General features: G+C 43.0%; 1 protein-coding gene across 4 annotated transcripts in view; it reads left to right on the top strand.

The window, feature by feature from the left end:
* The window catches only part of LOC116398546 (uncharacterized), a 20,902-nt gene extending 8,985 nt beyond the window's left edge, over positions 1-11,917 (top strand). For all 4 annotated transcript variants that reach the window (XM_031874939.1, XM_031874937.1, XM_031874936.1 and 1 more), the window contains 9 exons: positions 1,364-1,525; positions 3,100-3,297; positions 4,533-4,691; positions 5,489-5,569; positions 5,750-5,891; positions 7,672-7,716; positions 7,939-8,403; positions 9,070-10,589; positions 10,866-11,917. In XM_031874939.1, the coding sequence (XP_031730799.1) occupies positions 1,364-1,525; positions 3,100-3,297; positions 4,533-4,691; positions 5,489-5,569; positions 5,750-5,891; positions 7,672-7,716; positions 7,939-8,403; positions 9,070-10,589; positions 10,866-10,913 (2,820 nt within the window). In that variant the 3' untranslated portion in view covers positions 10,914-11,917. The remainder of the gene's footprint in view (positions 1-1,363; positions 1,526-3,099; positions 3,298-4,532; positions 4,692-5,488; positions 5,570-5,749; positions 5,892-7,671; positions 7,717-7,938; positions 8,404-9,069; positions 10,590-10,865) is intronic.
* The last annotated feature ends 645 nt before the right edge of the window (positions 11,918-12,562 follow it).

Here is a 12,562-nt window from a genome sequence, read left to right as displayed (position 1 = left end):
CACACACACACACACACACACACACACACACACACACACACACATATAGCTTTGAGCTAATGTAGCTACGTGCTAAACGGCTACCGGCATGTATAGACGCCGGGTCTTCTGTTGGCTATCTGCCATTTTGAGTCTCGCGCATGAGAGACGTCACCACGTCCCAACTACGTCATACGTCGCTGAGCTGTTCCCTCGCTCCTCCCCCTTACATACACAAACGCGCACACACACACTCCCCCCCCTCTTTTCAATAGTTTGTTGATTTTAGATAGCGTGCTCATGAATGTATAGTTGTTAGTTTAGATATTAGTTGACTAGATCATTAGTATTAGAACGTAATAAACTGTTATATTTTAAAGAGCAGCTGTCTGTGATTACTTTGTGCATGTGTATTGTGATAATAGCTGTATATGTGGTCTGTGCTCGAACTTAAACCTTCACTTTCACTCTGAATGTGTAATAGTACTCAGACTATTGACATTGTGAGTGAACACTAATTATGAGACTTAGTTCATCGTTTGGTTATTGGTCCCTGTTCGCAGGGTGGTGCCCCATTATTATTAATAATCATTAATAATTGTTACTGACATTAATAATTCTATTGATGTCAAGAATTTAGTTTCTTAGATGCTGATAACCCAAACACCCTCCTTTACGTTACCAACATATTGCTGATAACCCGTGTCAGGCTATGTTATTCCCAACATGACGTTACAGGGAACAGGGCTGCAATTGATTATTCTCTCCATTAGCTAAAAGAAAATGTATTCAATCTTGGATCAATCATCAATAGGATTGCTAGATCATTATCTGTTGACCAACTAATCTCTAGAATGTGCACCCGACTGAATTCCGAGATGTTTCTGGTGGAGCGGCATGTCCTTCCCCTGAGAGATCAGCAATCCTGAACTACAAACCAGTTTGCAGTCTCTTTTCCCACCGTCTTGGTTCTTCATATGCCTGTTCACCAAAACTCTGCTCTAGGTAGCGTTATGAATATGATTGGTGATTGTGATAATAGTTGAGATAATTAAACTAAGCGGAACCTGATGCTGTGATATAGTCACACCAAGAACAGACACACAGACTTTTAAAGGGAGCCATCAGGAGCTGAAGACGTGCTACATGCTAATGTGATAAAGCATTCAATGGATCTCTGTTCACCTCTATAGCATCAGGCTAACTTGAAGTATTTACCTCCATAGGATCATTTGGGTGTTGTGAAAGAACATTTCCATCAACACCTTTCCCCTGTACCTGTGTGTGTGTGTGTGTTCATACATCTCCACTTATGTTTTATCATCCCACCCATGAGTTGGAATCATCCTTAAATCCTAAACAGTGTGTGTGTGTGTGTGTGTAGGAGCTGGAGAACGCGGTGACCGTGGAGAACTTGGAGCTTCAGGAGCAGCAGTCGGACCGCAATGAGCTGGAGGAGACTCTGGTTAAGTTAGAGACGCACAAGCAGACGCTGGTGCAGCAAATAAAGGCGACTAGACAGCTGTGCTATGAGGAGAGTCAACAGGTAATGACACAACTGCTGCTGCTGCTTATGTACGCTACAAAGGAACAACGACAAGTGTCTCTCCATACCCGGTCCTTACATCCTGCCTCATCGCTACTGCACATGTGCAAAGTAGTGCTACACACCTGTAGTGCACACTATTTTCTCCCTGATATTGCTACATTGTGAACAACAAATCCATGCTGAAATCAGCAGGAGAGCTAGTTAGCCGTTAGCAGCCGGTGGGCAGCACAGTCCTGCTTGGCTAAATAACGGAGCTAACAGCTAACGTCAGTGGAGGTTGCAAAGAGTTACATTATGATGCGTTCAAGCTCTGTTCAGTAGAAATGAATATTGGGCGTAAGGGAAATGATAACGTTATCATGATGCATTCATATGTACACATCATGTAAAATCTTGTAAAATGTAGTTGTTGGAGAAAGAATGACTACAGTTTGAAGGGGATGAATCAGGATTCTGTTTGGTGGGTGGGCGGTGCTTGGTTTTGGCTCGACTATTGTCGGGTCACAAACATTCTCATTTTATAGCTAAACAGTAAACTAAAAATGTGTTTCTGAAAACGTCTGCGGTGTAGATGACAGGTGTAACTATAGCTACGCTGGCTGTCCGACGCGACGAAATACAGTTGGTTGTTTACAATGTAACATTATCAGAGATCGGCGACGTCTTGAACGCATATTTTACGTACGGATCATTGATCGACAGTGGTCCGCTACACCACTATTGTCAGGATATAGTGACAGTTGGAGCAAATATGACAATTGCTCTGTTATTTGTATTAAAATCACTAACTGTGGCTTTCACTACTGATGAGCTTTCTACCACTCTACACACCGTCATGGCAAACTGGGGAACTAATTGATAAACCTTTCACACTGTCCCGCTAAATAATAATACTGGAGTCTTTTACTGCAGGCATGTCCGGATGAGAATTGTCATTGAGCTAGTTGTCATTTTATATGACACAGAAAATGTATTAAATTAACTTAAGAAACAAAATTGTAGTTGTTTTCTCCTCAGATTTCAGCAGCTGCAGGTAAATATTAGTTTGTGTGGAGGCTGATGGACGGATGGAAATGTGACAAACAACCCTCTGGTAAACTGTGATGAGGTTCATGACATCACTAGCAGAGATGGTTCATTTAGTCTTAAATTAGCTCCGCCTTTACAGTGTCGTTACTGCCATGAAACTCCGTGCTGTCTGCTGGCTACCTCTCACATTTGATCACTCTCCTACTCCAAAAACGATAACATACATTTGATATCAGCTAATGCTTAACATCATTCCGCAAGCCAAGTCATTCACAAAAGAGCTTTAGAATAAAATGATCATTGTCATTTAGAAGAGGCTCAGCTTCCCCTAAGCCTCTTAATAGTGCCGACTGATCGGAGTAGAACTCCTAACACAATCATTCAAATCTATATGTAATGCAGCCGGTAATATTTCAAACACAAGTATAAAATGTCATTACCTTGGACAACTCTCTTCATCTCTATCACGGGTCATTTGAGCAGTAGAGCGGATGTGACAGGAAGCCATCTGCCGGTACTGACTCCCCGTCCTCTCCCGCCAGATCCTGTCTCTGCAGGCGGACGAGGTGCAGAAGGAGAGCCAGGTGGAGGAGTACGAGAGGGAGCTCGCCAGAGTCAGGTGGAGGCTGAGGAGGCTCAGAGACGAGGTGAAGCAGGCCAAGAGGAAGGTGGAGGAGGCCGGGGAGAGGAACACTCCCCTGCAGGACTCCATCAGACAGTCCTATGAAGAGATCCTGCAGGTACCATAGGATGTGCATGCGTGCGTACCATGTGTGTTGTTTGTGTGTATCTGTGATGGCAACAATAGGCCTGAATGAAACCATCTCTGCCAACAACTACTGAAGACCAGAGAGGAAAAGTGAAAAAAATTCAAAATCTGATGAATCATTTTCTAAGTCTGATCTAAATAGTTTTCTCCACTGTGTTTATGATTTAGGAACAGATGCAAAGAAGTGTTGGCCAGGTTCATCTTTAATCCCCAATCCAACCCAGTCTGTGAAAGGTTTTAGCAGGAGGAGAAAAAGAGATATGCAAGGAGTTTTAGTTACTGTACATTATTTTAGATTTGCTGGTAAAAGATTAGCTTTTTTTTTTGTTAGTGTTTGTTGTAAAATTAATGTTGGTCACAAGAGGGTGAAGTGCACCACTACCCCAAAAAAAAAAAAAAAACATTCATTTTTATCCCAGGTGAGTTTTAATTTCTCCATCCACACGGTACACATGCTGTGTTCTGTGCATTCACACAGGAATGTGGTTGGTCCTATTTAGAACAGTGGGTTGTAGTGCACCTCGGCCTCTTGTGACCAAAATGAGTATTACATCAACAAACATTTAATCCTGGATAAAAAAAAAAAGAAAACAAGAAAAGGAACTTAGAAAGATGATCCTTGTCAACCTGTTTTTCACCTGTTGTTAAGTCACAAACAGGAGTTAAGGAGGTAAGTGAGTTTTCCTCACTTACCTCTCAGGGCATCCGTACAATACTGATAGTCACACGCAAAATTATATTATATATATATATATATATATATATATATATATAGTCCAAATGTGTATTTTCAGTGTGAACCTGTACCGTTTTCTGATTTTGTTTTATTTTCTGAATAGAATTAGTACTAGTAGTAATAGTACTACTCGATAAAAGTCTTGTCAACAACACTCTGCTTTACTTTCTCATACAACGCTTTGAGTGTGTTTGTCATTAACGTTCCTCTGTGAAGACCCACCACTTTATTATGTTTATGATTACTATCAGTAGTATATTTTTTATACTACCCAACTGTGACAAATGCCCAAGGAGGACCAAGTTCTTGATTATTCTGCCTTTAATTAATCAAGCTCAGCGGGGGAAGATGACGAGTATTCACAGAAACTGTTTACTTGTGTGTTTTCTTTGGTAACTGTGGTGTTTAAAGAGAAACAAGTTTAAATCTACCAGTTTCCTCACGACTCCTCCCTCTTCTCATCCTTGCAGGAGGAGCACACCCTGTGTTCTCTGTCAGGAAGTGCAGTCACTCCAGAGAGCCAGTTGGAGGAGTCGACGTCTCCTGCAGACACCACCGAAGACGATCCGCTTCCCATGAGGCCGTGGGGAAGGAGCCAATCTCTGCCTGCCTACGCTGACCTGATCATGGTAAATCACTGCTTAAAGCACTTTACAATATTTGGCTGTGCCTTGTTGATTTGGTTTCACGCGGTTACATTATTAATCACAGGTTGGGCTTGCAGGCTATTCACTGATAACAGAAAGAATGTGCCAATGGTGGATGTGGAGGTTGAAACCAATGTTGCTGTTCATGTGAATAATGGCTAACTAGAACACTGAGATGAATGCATAAGAGTTAAAGGGGACACATCATGCTCATTTTAAGGTTCTTACTTGTATTCTGGGTTTTTGCAAGAACGTGTTCGCACGCTTTCATTTTCAAAAGACACTTTAGTTTTTGATTGACTGATTGATGCTTTCTTTCTCTACCATAACCCCGCTCTTCAGTTTGATAGATACAGATAGAAACGGCCCAATCTGCGCCACGGTGACCTTTATAGCGATAGTTGGATCCAGTCTGAGATTTCCTCAGAGTGGAGTAATCTTCAATCGGTACACATCGCCTGAGAGCAGTTGTGGAGTGTGTATTTCTGCGCTACAGTCTTTAACCCTCCGTAAATGCCAAGAACTTCACCATACTGGAAAACCTGGAACATGATAGACTTTCAGCAGAAAACAGCTGGGGTTGTGGCAGGTTCAGCAGCAGTTATCTTGTCTTCATGACATAAAGAGCTCTCTCACTTGTAATACAATATTATTGTGACTACCTTTATCCGATTGATCCAGCTGCATTTCCTCCCCTGGAGATTATGCAAAAGTCTTTTTCATGTTACAACTCTCTCTTTCCATCTCCTCCTGTCTATCCGTGTGGGTGATTTCACCAGCGAGCCAGTGGCTCGTCTTTCTGCAATAACCTAGCGGATACTAGAGAAGAAGTGGACGACAGTGGGACCAGCTCGCCAAAGGTTAGCTTCATCGCCGCAGAACCTGGTGTGCAGGCTGAAACCACCAAAGCTGTTAAACAGTCGGTTAATGCCTTGATTTTGAATTGGTGATCACACTGTCAACCAGTCTAATACAGCACGCTAAGCAGCAGTGATCAGCCTTCGTTTAACATGTCCTCCTTGGTTTGGGATGCTTCACAGATGGATAGATCTGACATAGAGGACGACCCAGAGGAGGGCGAGATCAACAATGACGGGGAGAAAGAGCCTGCTGTCTACCAGAACCACCTCAGCCAAATGGACTTCTACCAAGCCGACCCCTTCGCCCACTGTCAGAGTGACCGTATGTATCAAGCAAACGTGGAGCCTAGACACTGTAAGGTTGATAAAACCTTTCATTTAATGACTTGGTAACCAAATTAAGTATAGATTTGTCTCGTCATTTGGTCATCCATCCTTAACGGAACAGGTTGTTTTGGTAAAATGGTTTGTTTTGACGTCTAGGGGATTTGATTACCACTAAGTCTTCTGGATGTCCCAACTTCTAACAGGCCTAAGAGAAATGCATTTGGTCGTCATTCTACAAGAACAGGATGCAGGACATGAAATACGACTGTTGAGCCCATTATGAATATGATTCAGGAATAATGACTGATGGGAGCAAAATGGAGCGGGTCTGTCCCAGTCAGGGTTAGTTGGTGGATAAAATGTGTGTTATGTGAAGCTTTTAAGGTGAACTTCTCAGATCCAGAATGTATCATTCTCTGAATGCTTGATACTTGCGACTGACATCGATGATGTCGGCGATTGATGGTGAGAGACATAGCGGTAAATAAACAGCTTTACCTGAAGTTAGCTTTGTTTTACAAAGCTCCAAATTCTTTTTGTAGGCTACACAGTCATACAGGATCTCACCCAAACTGAGCTTTTTTACCTCCTTTTTTTGGCCTTTTAGCACAAATGTTGCTGCATATAAACAGCTGCTGGTTGCCATCCATGATTTATTTGGAACAGAACACATGAGAATTGACCCTTCGCTATGTCCGACACCCAGAACGCAGACTTGCCAATCGTAACGTAGCATCGTCCAGCTCTGACCAGGGCCCAACATCTATCCCGCTCTGCTCCATAGACTCTCATCAGTGGTTTCAGATGTTCTTCATCTTCAGGCTGGTTTAGTGGATTTGGAGCTCGTCGTGGTTCAACGTGCGATAGTGATACTCGTTACCCGGAGAGGTTGGAAGGAGATATATTGTATACACGTTCATAAAACAATATGTTTCTGCTTAAAAACCTGTGCCGCTAACGTTAGCAGAGAAAGATTGTAACAGTGAATAAAAAGGAACAGTGTTGTTCCTTTATTTCATCAGTGTGGGCGGCTGTGGCTAAGTGGAGAGCAGGATCGTCCTTCAATCAGAGGATCGGTGGTTTGATCCCCGGCTCTGGTAGTTGCATGTCGATGTGTCCTTGAGCAAGACACTTAACCCCAAAATTGCTCCCGTAGCGTGTGAATGAGTTAGTCTGATAGGCAGGTGGCCCCTGCCATCAGTATGTGAATGGGTGAATGATGACAAGTAGTGTGAAAGCGCTTTGAGTGGTCGGAAAGACTAGAAAAGCGCTGTACAAGTACAGTCCATTTACCATTTTACCGATCTCCAGGTGATGTGGTGGTTCACTTTTACACTGTGACATGTAGCTTTAGCTTCAATCTTTATCTTTTTAACATGTCTTCACTGCTGAATCACTTGAGACATCCTGGATTCTCCTTCAAACACATATTGTCGACCCTTCTGTCTGCTTCTCCCTGAAAACGTTATTTGCAAAAATTTGATTATATTTCTTCAGCAAGTGCAGTTCGTGACAGTGTGGGCACCATGGTAGCAGAGGGCGGGGCTTAGCTAAGAGTCAAATGGTGCTCTCACAGGATTTGCAGGGACCATTAGAACTCCAGTGATGACTGACCAGGAGTTCACTGTTTTCTAGTGTATTAAATCGAAGACTAAAACGTCTGTGGAAATCTGTAGTTCCAATCTCTGTGTGCTTTGCCCAGTCTTTATAATCCACTATGTGTCTCATTGGTTTTATAAAATGATTTTCCAGTTTCTCTCTCCCTTGACTTGTAGATGACCTCTTCAATGAAGACCTGTTCCCTAAAACGGACTCATCTGGTGAGTAATAATACACCAGTAAACTTTATTTTAGAGGAGTTAAAGGGATAGTTTGGATGTTTTGCAGTGGGTTTGTATGAGGTACTCCTCCAAAGTCAGTGTATTAGCTACAGTAGAAGAAGTTTGTTTCGATATGATCAAAATTATTAAATAAAATTGGGATGGATGTAACATTTTAACTGACGCATCACTAAGTTCTTTATAAATACCCTGTTTTACCAGGTGGATTCGCTTCAGACCCTTTCAAAGGCAGCGACCCCTTTGCAGCAGATATTTTGTTCCCAGAGGTGAACGTCAGCGCTGACGAGGGGGCAGGAAATGTCGCCGATGAGGGGGACACTAGTCTGTCCTGTGCTGAAAACAAAGCCTCAACAGGAACTCAGTGCTTCGAGTCTGAATTCCCCGACGAAGACAGCGACATAGAGATTAGCTACAGCCGAGAGGACCTGGAGGCGATCGCTGTGGTTGATTCTCGCGGATTTAAACCCATTCAGAGCTCGTCAGAGGAGCTGGGGCCAGAGCCCATCCAGGGCTGGAGGTCCCAGGGTCAGTATTCTATAGAATCAGACCCCAATGGGTATGAGCTGGACTTTGGCGCTGTCTCTGCTCCCTCGGACATAGAAGAACAGAGTCTGGGATCTCTAGCTGGCGAGGCTACCACCGAGGAAACAGCAGGACTGAAACAAGGTCACTCATACTAAACCTTTATACTCGTTTTAAACGTTTCTTTTTACTATTTTCTGTGTGGAGTGGTGCTAAAATTCATGTTTCGTGCTTTCCTTCTTAATATGGTCATTCATTTAATTTGAGTTGTTTATATAATAACAGTGTTATTATGCGGGGCCCCTGTGGGACTGCAGCCCCCAACCCCCACCTCACAGAGGCTGCAAGCGTACATTTTTCTGCCCAGCCTCTTAGACAGAAACAGGCCAGCCGTATCAGCTCATAGGATGCCCCTGTCACAATGATTTTATTGAAGCCACTATGTGTAGAATGTGAAACAGCCAAGTTTACCGTTAGTCTCTAACTAAAAAAAACAACATACAGTAAATACATACAGTCCTTTCGGTTATTTTCCCTCTTGTCTATCCATTAATGAAGTGGAATGCTAATTTTTCAACGAAGTTTAAACATTTCCAACTCGCATGGACACGTCTTTGCACTTCAATGCCATTTGGTGTAAAAACGATGATATGACTGTTTGTGGTCGTTGAAACACATGTGGCACATTTTGATGTGAAACCTTTTCTCAAATTTGCAACAAAAATATGTGTCATCTTTGTGTCAACAGCTTTATTTTGTTACTTTTCAGGTTCTTTCAAGCATTGACCCCTCATTGTTTTCTTCTCCTAGGTCTGAGTTCTGGTTCAGCTCAGGATGTCTCTGAGCTCGCTGAACAAGTCCGGTTGGAACCGGATTGGACAGGTGGAATAGAGCAAACTCTGTCCCGTTATGATACCTCCAGTCAGGGGGCAGAATGGGTAGGTAACATTGAAGAGGAACCCCAAAACTCTGCAACTCCCCAAAACTCAGTAGACTTCCAAAACCTCTTCATCCAGTCCGACTCAGATCACAACAGAGAACATAGCTTTGAGTTGAGCTATGAACCAACCAGTCAGTCTTCCTTTGACCCATACGGCTTTAAACTCAGTCCAGAACATTCTAGTCACACCCTCTTAGACCCTGATGAAGCCGAACTGAGCCCTGAACCCCCTGAAAACGATCTGACCTTTGACCCTGAGCCCTCTTCTTCTCAACCAGACCAACTGAACATTGATCACTATGGGTTTGACATTACTTCCTCCCAAATGGTACGGGACTCAGACCCTTATGGCTTTAAGCTCAGCCCTGAGGAAGAGAACCAAGAGGTACTGGACCTCTATGGCCATGATAACCAGGAAGCAATGGACCTTTGCACCTATGACAACAATGAGCAAATAGAAGCCTCTAACTATAGCAACCAGGAAGTACTGGAACCTCATACCCATGAAAACCAAGAAGTGCTTGAACATTGTAGCCACAACAACCAGGAACTGCTGGATTTGTGTAACAATGGAAACCAAGAAGTGCTGGGACCTTCAAGGCTTGACAACACAGGTTTAGTTAGCAATGAAAACCAGGAACTCCTGGATCTCAGTAGTCAGGACAACCAGGAGGTGGTGGAACCCTATTGCAATATCACAGATGAGGAACTACTTGAACCTTGTAACTATGATAACCAAGAAGTGCTGGAACCTTGTAGCCATGGCAATTGGGAGCTGGACTTTTCCTGTCTTGAAAATAAGGAAGTGCTGGATTTAGATAGCCATGGCGACCGAGACTTGCTGGATTTTGTTAGCAAAGAAAATCAGGAAGTGCTAGTTTCAGGTAGCCAGGGCAACCAGAAACTTCTGGATCTCGGTAGCAATGAAAATCAAGATTTGCAAGACTTGGGTAGCCATGACAACCAGGAGGTGCTGAACTTGTTGAGTAGGGATTCCTCTGAAGCGAACAATAACCAATGCATTGTGGAACCAGAGGTCAGTCCCACCAATAACAGCTCAGACAGTGATGTGGCATCAGAAGACTTGCTGGGGCTCGAACTCAGTAACACCAGCACCTTTCCTACCAACAAATCAAAGACCAATACTGCCGAGACCCTCAACATGGCCCTCATTAACATGTCTGCCAACCAGGACATTGCACCACCTAATTCTCCTGCCACTCACAACTTGTTAGAAGGTGATCTGGGTTCAGTGTTTGGGGCTGGAGGATACATTGGTTGTCCTGATGTAGCTGACGACCTTGAGCCTCTGGAGAGAAGGCAAGCAAACCCAGTAGCAGAGCCAGTACGACCTGTCAGACCAGTTAGGCCTCCTCGGCCCTCGCTCAGGGTGAGTTGGAATCCAAAATAAAATCATACTTATTATAGATGGCAGATATTAAAGTGTTAGATAAATCGAATGTAATGAAATGTAGGCCCTCGCTGACCTTTTGCATGAAATACTGTGTTTTTTCTCTGTTTGAGAAAACATTTTATATATCAACAAAAAGCTTAACAACTTATATCGTGTCAGATAGCGTGGCATGAATTCATAGTTTGATATCTTTTTAATAGCTTTAATCACATTCATCTGCATCCTGTTTGTTTTCTCTTGTATGTGTTTTAGGGCAAGGAGAAGGCTCAGTCTCAGACTCAGGGCATCGACCTGAAGTGATCTCTCGCCAACCAACACTCTTGTGGGGGGTTACCATGTCAGCAGGGTTCCCATGACCACACCGGCAAAACGAGAGACCAAGTGGATGAGGAGAGAAGTAAGAGGACGGGCGACTAAATAGAAACAAAGGGGGGTGGAATAAAGGAGGGCAGATGAAATAGACAGGAGGGAGAGATCGTTCTGCTGTTATTCATTGCAATAAGTCTAGTTTGGGATGTTTTTTATGTTTCAAAAGGTATACATTAAAATCAGCATGAAAAGATAAGAAGGGACAAAGATTAAAAAATTGTTAGATACCAGGGGACTAACTGGCTCGGTAAGATTTAATGATCACCATTAATGAAACCTGATTGGCTCGTGGTTTCGGTCTATTTAGAGCAATTCATACAAGTCAGGGTTGGAAACTGTACAAAAATGAACAATGTTCTTACCCTAATGTTTTTAGCCCAAATGATGCTTGTCAATCAATCATAAGGTTGATGTTATGTCATTTATTTACAATATCAGCTGCCAACTCACTCTCCGTGTCTTAGTTAAGCTTCCCGTCCTTTCCAACTCTCCGGTTGATTAGTCCACAGTATTAAAAAAAAAAAAAAAAAATCTCTCCTTTTTAGATTTGAGCTTCGTGTTGGAGCATGTGTAAGTGGACTTTGTGTGACTTTGTCACAGAGATAAAGTGTATATAAATGATATACTATTGTGGTTTTCCAATTATCTAGTCAGTAGTTTTAGGTCTAACTTGGATGAGAGCTGTATAAAGAGTTTGGTCGGGTTGTACAGTGAGTGCATATCTATACTGTCGCCATAGTAACATGCCCTGTGTTGTCCGTCATCAGTTGCGTTAAGGTGCTCCACAAAGAGTACATGAACACGAAGCTTAGACTCTCGAGCCCATTTCACCTCTCAGCATGTGGTCAAAAGTGTGCGTTGCTGCACCTTTAACCACAGCTCACCTGCTCGCCACTGCTGAAAGGTGAGAACCACTGGAGGTCAGCGAAAAAAGATTTTAAGGGGGTGTTGAATTCCTCTTTAAAGTATTTCAGCCTCTGAACTTCGTACTTGAACATTATAGTCAGTAACAAACGGCATTTCACTACATCAGTGTCCCAATTCCATTCGATATACTAATACTACAAAGTAAGAACTATGCACAAACGTTGACTGTGCACTATTTTGGTAGTTAGTATACAAGACATTTTGCTGTGTCTCAATTCAGATACTTCTGTAAGTACACTTCCAGGCGGTACACTGTGTACACTATGTACTCACTTGCATAGTGAGGTCCTTTCGACAGGGTAGTGCTGTCTCAAAGTGTTGTGCACTTACCGGAAATGACAATCGTCGCTTTTAGCGAGCTAGCAGTTGCTGTTAGCTATCTAGCAGCGTTACTGTTTGCGGTATCAAATCATTAAACACACTCCTAATTGAACCAATAAAAAATACAGATGGCTTCTATCCAACAACAGTATAGTGGTACTTACAATACATTTGTATAGTGCGGTGTTCACCAAAGTGACCGCTGCCGGAACCTCCCCTTCGGCACATAGCCAAGATGGCGTCCGTTGAGGGTGAGAATTGTCCACACTTATGAGTACACCATTCAGATACTCACAGTGCACTGTATTCTGCCGTACTTGCGGTACAGTGTA

The sequence above is a fragment of the Anarrhichthys ocellatus genome, unplaced genomic scaffold, assembly GCF_004355925.1.
Source record: "Anarrhichthys ocellatus isolate YVR2014 unplaced genomic scaffold, GSC_Weel_1.0 scaffold85, whole genome shotgun sequence".
NCBI classification, from domain to species: Eukaryota; Metazoa; Chordata; class Actinopteri; order Perciformes; family Anarhichadidae; genus Anarrhichthys; species Anarrhichthys ocellatus.
The sequence above is the reverse complement of the archived record's forward strand: the minus strand, read 5'-3'. Positions and strand labels throughout refer to the sequence as shown.